The sequence below is a fragment of the Manacus candei genome, unplaced genomic scaffold (genome assembly GCF_025592945.1).
Source record: "Manacus candei isolate 608988 ecotype Guabito, Panama unplaced genomic scaffold, ASM2559294v1 h1tg000005l, whole genome shotgun sequence".
Taxonomy (NCBI): Eukaryota; Metazoa; Chordata; class Aves; order Passeriformes; family Pipridae; genus Manacus; species Manacus candei.
Window position 1 is genome coordinate 26,682,249 of NW_026138053.1, and position 10,787 is coordinate 26,693,035.

Below are 10,787 nucleotides of genomic sequence, written 5' to 3' on the forward strand. Positions count from 1 at the left end.
CTGCATTAATTGAAGACCAATCAGTCTTCAAGATTTTGGAAAATATCAAGTACAAAAGTGCAGCAGGCTCCACACTTACAGCGTGCCTCTCAACTACAGAATTTTTGGCAAAGATGAGCCTATTTCTCACTTTTCCTGTTGAGAAGAAGCTCTTTGCACTGACACTTGTGCCCAATTCAACGTTGTATGTAGTTTCTTCTACAGAAACAGCAGAAAACCATGAAAAATGCCACATCTTCCCCTACCCCTGGTGGTTTCCCTTCCCTCACACTACCCAAAAAAAGACTTTCTTTAGCAGAATGAGGCCACCTTTTGGTTTTCAAACCCAGTGATGCAGCACATCATCTTTAAGGGTAGTTCTTGTGTAGAGTTTGCTTTGGTTTAAGGGAGCTTGAGATGATCCTGCTGAACAGGTAGGGAGAATAACTCAACTTCCCACATGCTCTGGTAGAAGGCAAAGCTGGGACACAAAATGGGTAACTGGGATTTCTGGGTTTAGGAAAACCTCAAGCCATTTCCAGAAGGTAAATGGGATGTGATCCCAGACAACTAACAAAGTGAAGAACAAAATCTCCTCCTGCTTTGATCAGGGAAATTCTTGGTCGTGCCTGTTGCAAGGCAATGTGGCTGTAAAATTCCAAAATTGTTCGTGGTGCTTTTGAGAGAAGTTAATAAATGGGACTATATGAGAAATGGAAGCTGAACAGAGAAGGTATATCCTGCCTTGATCTCCCAAAGCTGAAATTGGGAAGTTACCAAGGACAGTAAATTCTGTTCAAGTTGGGTGGCAAATAACTTTCCCATCAATCACATCCCCGGATGCCTTTTGCTTGCACTCAGTTGAAACCTAAGAGAAAGTGCCCAGACCCCTGAATTAAAGACTAGAAAAACCCAAGAGAAGCTGCCTCTCCTCTCCAGCACAGGCTGGCACCATTTATCAACACTATGGGATGAAAATGTGCCACTGGCTCCAACAGCAACAACCTCTCTGAGCACTAAAACTTCCAAGAAAACAAGTAAAGCCAAAAAGATTTTCCTTCAAAATCTCATTTCTTAAGGTCTTCAAGAACTTGGAAGCTTTGCAAGGTGCATAGAATAGAATCTCATATACTTATTGAACTTCAAATTTCCTATGAGCTTTACTTCACTCTTTCATTCTGTGGATATTTATGCCTGTTTGGATTGGACTGGATGGCACTGTCATGAATTCTGGATTCAATACACATTTGTAAAAGAAAATCCTGCTCTGCCTCTTCCACAGACTTTTGGAGTTGCAGGTAAATCCTATCAGCTTTTACCACAAACCTCAGAACATGAAAAGGAAAAGCAGCCTCGAAGGGCAAGTCCAGAGAGACAGCACACTCAAAGAATCATGGAGAGGTTTGGATTGGAATGGACCTTAAAGCTCATCTTGTTCCACCCCTGCCATGGGCAGGGACACCTTCCACTAGCCCAGGTTGCTCCAAGCCCCGTCCAACCTGGCCTTGGACACTTCCAGGGATGGGGCACTCCTGCTCTGTGTGATGCTGCAGCCACACTCACCAGTGGAAAACAGCCAGGATTTCCCAAACACAGCACAGCTCAGCTTGTAACAGGCTGAGAGAAAAGGCAGTAAGTGCAGCCAGACTTGACAAAAGTGTTAACACTTGCAGTCTCACCCCAAATTAAACCCAGAAGGATACACAACACTTGAAAGCAGAAAATCCAACATCCGGCCTGAGTGCCTGTCCAGAAAAAGGCCAACTTTTCCACAATTAATTCCAAGTAATTCTTCCATCCTCCAGCACCCCTGCTCACAGCTCTGTGAATGCTGGCTGGGAATGTCACTGCAGAGCTCTATCAGGCACTCGGGGTATGTCCCTCCGAGCCAGGGCGACTTATCTCCATACAACCCATGGAGTTTATTCAGAGGCTTTCCAGTAAGGCCAGAAACCCATTTCCTCATCTTGTCGTTCAAGTAAAGGGTAAACCAAGCTCCTCTTCAGTCTCTAAAACATGACAGAACATCGGGACTCTCTCTGCTTTTTCAAGTAAGGTGCACCTTGTGGGAACACACACCTACAGTGTTTTATCACCATTCAAAAATCCCCCTGTCTTAACTAATACCACACTGACATTCACTGGCAAAACAAATGGCTAGAAAGAAATTTCTTACAGACATTAAGCAACAGCTTTCACTGCTGACTGAGAAGAAGAAGAGCTGGAAAGTCTGCTTGGAAGAATGTCCTAAACAATGAGGAAACCCAGCGGGTACATCCCTGGGTGCCGCAGGGACGCAGCGCTGTCACTGTGCCCCTTGGCTGGACTGTCCTATCTGCCTGGGTGAGGAAAGAGGTGGAAAAGAAGGAAGAAAGAAAAACTGCATTTAAACAAACAAATCAAAATACAATGACTGCAGGGCTTCATCCTCTGCATGGCTGTATGTTTGCAGAAATGGGTGGATGGGATACGGTCAAGCACACTGAGCACCTTTAATAAAAAATAACCTTCAAGGAAGTTCCATTTTCTGTACACTGAACTCTTTTGAAGATGCACCTGCTGAAATTACTCGTGTTGGGTGCTTGAAATCTCTCCACTTCTCCAAATTTAAAAAAGATTTGTTCCCAACACACCACACGTGACGGGGCAGAGCTGGGTCCCCCCTACTGCTGCTGACATGGCAGAAGTGGAAGATCATCAACACTTTAGGGCATTTCCACCTTCTGCCTGCTGTCAGATCCACTTCCTTGACTGTTCCTTTTCTAATATTAGAGAACCAAAGCACAAATTTTCCATCAGCAATGTTGAAACCTGCAGCACAGTCTCTCAGAGCACACTAAGCTGCTTTAACAGGCAATTCCTCCTTATCCCCCGACTTAACAAGCACACCCTGAGTCCGGAACTCCCCTCTCCCACCCTGGACCACTCCTTGTTGGGTGGAGCACTTATTAGGCCTCATTAGATGCCTAATTCACCCAATGAACACCTCCCATCATATGTTCAGCCCATGCCTCATCAAACTGAAAGCAGGAATTTTTATAATAGACTCTTTTCACATGACCAACTCCCAGTCTCCTAATTATTCCTGCCATGTTTTAAACTCCAGTTCACTCATATCCTGAATAATCCCCATGTCGTCCCCCAAGCCACCCCCAAAGAAGGATTATCTCTCCCACAAGTCCTTGTTTTCAAGACCTCAGTCCAAAAACCTGAAGGAATTACTATAAAATTTTCTTTTCACTTCAGAGGGCTTTAAATCATTTTACTGCTTACAATGTGCACATATTTAAAATATCTTATGGACCTAAAATAAATGGAAAAACGTATTTTTCCATAGGTATGGTTAGAAAAACAGGCTCATGCTGCACAGCACAGAAGACACCTTTGAAACTCAGGTTTCAGTAATGCTGCAGTGCATGTGGTCTGGCTTTCTGCCCCACTCCTCCTTGTTGGCACTACGTGGCCTCCCACTCTCCCCTAAATATCCTCCACCCACCTTCTCCCCGTGGACACAAACTGTCCCCAGCGCTCACAGGAGTCCCTGCTGACTCATTTTTCCATTATTGTTCTGTGACTGTGATTTCCTTCAGGTAGGAGTAACAAATATCGAGTGCTGACATTTTACTCACAATTTCATCCCACAACAGTGACCAATTTTCACTCTTGTCTACTCAAAAAAGACAAAATATGCTGTGACGGCTTGCAAAGTGAGATATAAATATATATAGTTTCTTAATTTTCTGACTATAAAAATTGTTTTTCAAAGCATTTCCATCCCCAAATAAGTCTTTAGGCAGTTGATTCAGACTTCACAGGGATGATCCCTGCCCTTGCCAATCCAAGCACAGCTTCACACGTATTGCCCTGCAAAGACCACTTGAAAAAAATCACACATTGGCATCGTATATTCTCTTCTCAGGCACTATTTGCTGCAGGAAACACACATCATCAGGTCAATAGTTATATTTACTGACTTTCAGGTCATGATATTACCCAAGATATTGCCCCAGCTCTCAATGCTTTGCAGTTTGGCTGGTTCAATCCTACCATTTCTTCCTTAAGAGCACAGAAGTGGAAAGCAGTTTTAGGGGGAAATCACAGCCTTTGGTTCCAGTAACAGAGACACCGTGTAGGATGCCTTCCTGATTTTCTCTGGGATTCATTTCTCCAACTGGTCTGACAAGGCTCCAACTTACCCACGGGGAACCAACAGCCAGCAAAGCGTCTCCCAGGCTCTCCCTGGGGGTGCCCCTGCCGAGGGCCAGGCTCTTGATGGCTCACACAGACACCTATTTGAATGGGTTTACATACTTTAACATCATTTTACATATCACATGGTTCCTGTCCTCGTTTGGTTTTCCTCTCATCCCTCAAAGACTTCTGGAACTTAGAAAACCTGTAGAGCTGTACTGTATCACAGAATCATGGAATCATGGAATATCCTGAGTTGGAGGAGACCCACAAGGATCATCGAGTCCAGCTCAGGGCCCTGCACAGGACATCCACCCCTTTAACCCTCAGCATCTCATTTCCATTCATTACACTCTAGTTTAGCTTAAATGTTGTCTAAATGAGCTACCAGGCTTTACAACACATTTAATTTCAGGTAAATTAAATTACCATTAGAGCAACAAGAAATTCAATTACACCATCAGGACAAAAACCATGGGCTAGACCAAACTCTGACTTGAAGTAACACTCAGGATTTCCTGTCTCGAGGTTACTGATATTTGGGCCAGTCTGAGCGAGCACCCCAAAATGCACAAAGTCTGCTCTGGAGAGTGTTGCTGGCTGCTGCCTCTGAGTAGGGTGTGTGAGGCACATCCTTGGGCTTGTTGTCTCACAATCCCCCTCCCGAGCACTATAGACTGACAGTTCTGCTGACAAAAAACAGGTCCTCTCCCTTTTCTTTTTCCTGAGGACACCCCTGCATCATCTTTGGAGGAAAAGAACCCCAAAAGCTCCCAGCCCACCACAAAAACACACCTAAGCTTTACAAAGCCAGCTGAAAAACGTGCTGCTTTTTCAACCTACAGCCTTACTGTTACAGCCTGCTTCCCGTTCCCCCGGGGGGAGCTCAGCCCAGCTCACTCTGCACATACATCACCCCAAAGAGTGTCACACAGATAAGCAAGGTCTGAGTCTTACAGTCTCCAGCATCAGCATCAGCAGTAGGTCTGGTGAGCTGGCTGCACTGCACTCTGTTTCGATTTAAGATGCTCTTCCCGATTCCTTCTTGGAAGTGCTAATTCACCGACAGTCTCTGTACAAAGTGCCTCATTAATTATTTTTCCAAGCAGGAGCTTAGAGTGGGGGATCCTCACTCACAGTAAGAACAGCAGACACACCGGGGATGAGCACAGTGCTTTCATTCCTTTTTCCACAGTGATTTGGCTTTCTCTCTTGCCTGTGCAGAGATGTGACAGGCAAACCAGAGCTGTGTCTGAAGAGCTGCCCAGCTCCCAGCGTGGCAAAGGCCCCCTCCCTGAGAGCTGAGGGAAGTTTCAGACACACACCCAGCCCCGCTTCACACGGAGGGATTTCCCAACCCTCGGGCACCAGCTCCCAGCTCTGATTCTAGATGATGTTCAGGGCAAGGACCTGCACGGTTTCCTCTTGCACAGCTGTGAAGAAACCAACCAGCTCCCTGAATTTCCTGATATTTTTTTTGCAGTAAATAGTCATCAGCCTTTTCAGGCGCTCACAACTCAGGGACCAGAAACTTGAAATGCTGAACTATGGAAATGCAACTTTGGCTGCAGCATAGGGATAAATGTAAAGGAAAATAGAAATCCATGGGGATCGCACCCTCATGGCTCTGATGGGACTGAAAACCACCCTCAACCAGGCAGGAAAAAATGACAATACTGAGAGGGCACAATAGAAAAATCTCTGCATGTGAGGCTGGTAGCTTTGCTGACTGCATTTTGGGTGGAAACCATTTAATAACTGGACATCTTTCCCACTATGGGAATCTCTTGAAAGACCCACTGTGATTTCAAAAGAGTCCTGACAGAGGAGCAGTTCAACATTTGCACTCCCTCTACACCACAAAAAAATCCCGGAGCAACAGAATCCAAGGACGAGCTGGGCTGTGGGCACCACCCAGGAGTCACCCTCCGGCCTGAATCCATGGAGTTTGATCTCCCAGTCCACAGCAGAGAGGACTCTGCAGGCTCCACATGCATAATACATAAAGTGCTGGAACTGGGCGTCCTTTTCTCATGCAAACTTTTACTTCACTTGTAAATCTCCAGCCTTAAAATTTGCTTTGTAAATACTCTACCTGCCGCCTTACCGATAAGCTGCACAGTTAGACAGGCAAGAGTAAGATGTATTTCATAGTTAACTATTCAAGTAACAAAAATACCCCCTAAAATACCGATTTATGCTCTTTTCCTTCATAGTTTAGTAGCCATAAGCATAATTCAAAGTGGGTTTTTGTTTGTTTTCTCTTTCCTAACATTTTAATGGGATAAAGGAATGTCCTTACACAATCTGAACAGTTTACCTAAATACTCACCTACAGTGTTCCCACCGCCTGAAGCAAGCTTGGCAAAACTTCAGGCCATATGAATCACAGAATTCCAGAACACGCTAAGTTGGAAGGGACCCACGAGGATCATGGAGTCCCACTCTTAGCCCTGCACAGGACACCCCAAGAGTCACACCACGTGCCTGAGAGTGTACGGCCGGGATCTGATTTACCCTGGCAGACCCTGGTGCCGTGGGAGCTGTCGGCGCTGGGGGATCGGGATGTGCTGTCACCCGGGCAGATTCAGCCGCATCGCTCCCACGCTCCCTAAAGTTTTTACTGTCTATTTACAGTCCCTCCGCGGGAACGTTTAGTGCTTCGCCGCTTAAGGAAGCGCTCCAAACTCCACCGGCCTCTAGGATCCAGCGCAAACCCCGCCGTGCCCGGCGCGCGGGATGCGCGGGGATGCCCGGGAGCGCTCCCGACGGCATTCCCGGCGGCATTCCCGACGGCATTCCCGGCGGCATTCCCGACGGCATTCCCGGCGGCGGTGCCCCGCAGCCCCGCCGAGACCCCGTACCTCGGATGTAGGTGCACTTGCTGTCGTCCAGCGGCGCGGAGGCAGAGCCGCCCATGGTGCGGGAGCGGCAGCGGGAGCGGGAGCGGGAGCGGGAGCGGGAGCGGGAGCGGAGCGGGAGCGGGAGCGGGAGCGGAGCGGCAGCAGCGGCGGCCCCGCAGCGCCCGCCCGGCCCGGCCCGGCCCCTCGGCGGCACCGCCCCCGCCCCGCCCGCCGGGGCTGCTCCGGACTGCGGGGACATCGGCACTGCCCCTGGGCTGCCGGGGACATCGGCACTGCCCTGGGCTGCCGGGGACATCGGCACTGCCCTGGGCTGCCGGGGACATCCACAGTGCCCCTGGGCTGCCGGGGACATCCACAGTGCCCCTGGGCTGCCGGGGACATCAGCGCTGCCCTGGGCTGCCGGGGACATTGGCAGTGCTCCTGGGCTGCCGGGGACATCAGCGGTGCCCCTGGGCTGCCGGGGACATCCGCACTGCCCCTGGGCTGCCGGGGACATCCACAGTGCCCCTGGGCTGCCGGGGACATCCACAGTGCCCCTGGGCTGCCGGGGACATCAGCGCTGCCCCTGGGCTGCCGGGGACATCGGCAGTGCTCCTGGGCTGCCGGGGACATCGGCAGTGCTCCTGGGCTGCCGGGGACATCAGCGGTGCCCCTGGGCTGCCGGGGACATCAGCACTGCCCTGGGCTGCCGGGGACATTGGCAGTGCTCCTGGGCTGCCGGGGACATCAGCGGTGCTCCCGGGCTGCCGGGGACATCAGCGGTGCCCCGCCGCCCTCCGCCTGCGGACACGCGCGTCCCGCGGTTTGCTCTGCCCCCGCTGCTGCTTCCTCTTCCCACCGTCACTTTGTCACCCCCATCGCAAAATCCGCGTCCCCCTGGAGGCACGCACAGACCCTGCGAAGTTTCCATAGAGCCCGCTTTAAACGCCAGGCCACGCTAAAGGCGGGCTGCCCAGAGAAGCTGTGGCTGCCCCATCCCTGGAAGTGTCCAAGGCCAGGTTGGATGGGGCTTGGAGCACCCTGGGCTAGTGGAAGGTGTCCCTGCCCACGGCTGGGGGCTTGGAATTGGATGACCTCTAAGATCCCTTCCAACCCAAACTATTCTGGGATTCTAAGCTGAAGATGCTTGGAATGATTTTACTTTGTAAAGAAAACTAATTAACAAAGCCCATGGGATGCAGAGAGAGCACACGAGTCAACCACTGGCTGCCTCTCCCAACACAAAAGCTGGGATGCACCACATGGAGCTACAAACTGGTTTGTGTTTGAGGTTATTCCCGGAGGATCCGTGACTGTATTGGTTGTGCTCTGGATGGGGCTTGGAGCAACCTGGGATACTGGAAAGTGTCCCTGTCTATGGCAGGCAGTAGAACCAGATGGTCCTTAAGGTCCTTTCTGCCCCAAACCATTCCATGACTTGTAACTCAGCCTTCAGGGCCATATCTTCCCACTCTTACCAGGAATGCTGAATGTTGCTATAGAATGCACAATTCCAGGATGAAGGATAAACCTGCACAAGCAGGCACCAAAATACACATCAGTAAATATCAGTAAATACTGCCCAGTGATCGAGCCAACTTCCTAAAACATGCAAGAGCACCAGTGTGCAGATCCTCTCACAGGACAGCACAGAACAGATACCTGAATTTCCTTGCCTCTGAATAATAACTTCAGTGATGCTTTGGACCAGCTGTGACTTTTTAAGGTATAATCTTCTGTTCTGCTAATCCAACGATGGGCAGGGTGCCATCGTTATTGTGGCTCATATGTTTTGCATGGAGTTGATGAGCTGCAATGATTATGGATAGTGATGACACACTGGAGCTTCACAGTGACGGGAAGTTATGCATTTTAGCCTTGAACACTTTTCATTCAGCCTGCACACATCTGTCACTGGCTGTGAAATTGCTTCAGCAGAGTTGAGGTTTGCTTACGTGGGTTGTGGGGTTGGTACGTTTAGTGCTTTGCCACTCGGCTGATCACAGGATGGGTAAAAATCTTGGGGGTGAATCTTTTTAAACCAACACTAAACTTGGTCAGGTTTGAAGTACTGAAGATGATATGTAACATCAAGTTCAGTGTTCTGCTAAAGAGCCTCCTTCCTTCTGAAACTCACGCTCTAGGCACGGGATCGTTGTACCGAAGAGTAATGGAGCAATTAAGCAACTGCTTAATTACCTTGAGGAGACCAGGCTCACCCAGAGCACCCCTGAAACAGCGTCTCACAAGTCTATAGATCTCTCAGCTGAGATAAAACACTCAATGCACAGCACTTCTAGAGGTCACACGTGGATCAGGCTCTGTTACGGATACATTTAATGGGCTCTGCCCAGAGCCCGCAGAGGAGGCTGCGGGGGTTTCCTCACCCCACATCTGGGAGCTGTGCGAGCAGACACCGGGGAGGAAACACCGTTTACTGCTGTGCATTTGAAAGGTGTCAACTCAGAGAATTCAGGCTCTGCTCAGTGTAGCCTATCTTTTATCAAATGTGGCTGAGAAGCTTTTCGTAACACACAGTCACGTGGAATGTGCAAGTCAAACTCCAGGAGCCTGGAGAGATAAACTGTGGAAAATTCATGAGCCATAAACTGGATTGCTATTCTGTCTCATCATTTAGCAGATGAAAATATGCCAAATCCCAGAAGCTTTATACCCAAGAACAGATGTTGGCGTGTGCACTGAATGGGAAACTTCCCTGTCTAATTACAGCTAGGGTAAAAACAAAGTGAGAACTGAATAGTTTACTTAATTATAACATTTATACTTGGTACTACCTGCTCCCCAAGATCCCCAAGCATCTCACAAACGTTAGCTAATTAAAGGTTGTAATTTCCCTTTCAAGATAGGGAAATGCTGTGTTTTAATGGCAAGGCTTGTGTCCTAAGCATCTTAAAAAGATACCATGAGAAACGTGAACCAAGTCAGGAACATATATAAATGATCCTATTTCTATCCTGCTTAAAAACAAAACCATCCTCTCTAGGATAAGAAATCCACGTTAGATTTTAGGCTGATATAACATCTACACTGCAGCTATCAATTATAAGGGAATACAATCAAAACAAAAATACCACCAGAACCAAGAAAAATACTTCCCCACATTTTCTCCTATGAAATCCTGATCTTTGAGGGTTTTTTTCCCCTTACTCTCCCTAAAAGTTCCTTCTTTAAACCCCTGTTTAAACCTTTGCCTTGCTTTTCTTCCTTCACGAGTAGTTCAGACTGTCATCTCAACACCATGGAATGAACTCCAGTGGTTGTTGGTCTAACACAGGGGCCTTAAACCACAGCTCTGCTGACAGGTGCAAATGTATCATCAGGGGGACTGGGAAATCTTTGCCACCTTGTTGGCTACTTCTCCTTGTCTGATTGCAAATGAGACATGCCAAGGAACCAGTTTCTTTGACACGCTGCATAACAGCACTTGAGTGGGCCCTTTGCTTCAGAGGGAACTCTGTGTGCTCACACCCCCTGTGTGTGCCCACACCCCCTGTGTGTGCCCACACCCCCTGTGTGTGCCCACACCCCCTCCCTGTGCGTGCTCTGCCACGGCCTCAGACACACAGTTTGTTAGCAAACAGAAGCACTTCAGTGAAATGTGTGTGAAATCCATTAGGAGAGATGATTAACTATCCAAAACTACCTTAGAAGATTTCCCCAAGGGAAAGGAGCCATTTGAAGCCCACTGATTTTGTAGGCAGGATAACAAGGTGCTGTTGACAGAGAGAGCTGCAAATGGAATAGAACTGTCCT

At 48.7% G+C, this 10,787-nt stretch overlaps 1 protein-coding gene across 1 annotated transcript in view; it reads right to left on the reverse strand.

Moving 5' to 3' along the window:
* The window catches only part of NIBAN1 (niban apoptosis regulator 1), a 58,553-nt gene extending 51,356 nt beyond the window's left edge, over positions 1–7,197 (reverse strand). Inside the window, exon 1 of the mRNA XM_051793869.1 lies at positions 7,035–7,197. Within this exon, the coding sequence (XP_051649829.1) occupies positions 7,035–7,089 (55 nt within the window). The 5' untranslated portion in view covers positions 7,090–7,197. The remainder of the gene's footprint in view (positions 1–7,034) is intronic.
* Between the last annotated feature and the right edge of the window lie 3,590 nt (positions 7,198–10,787).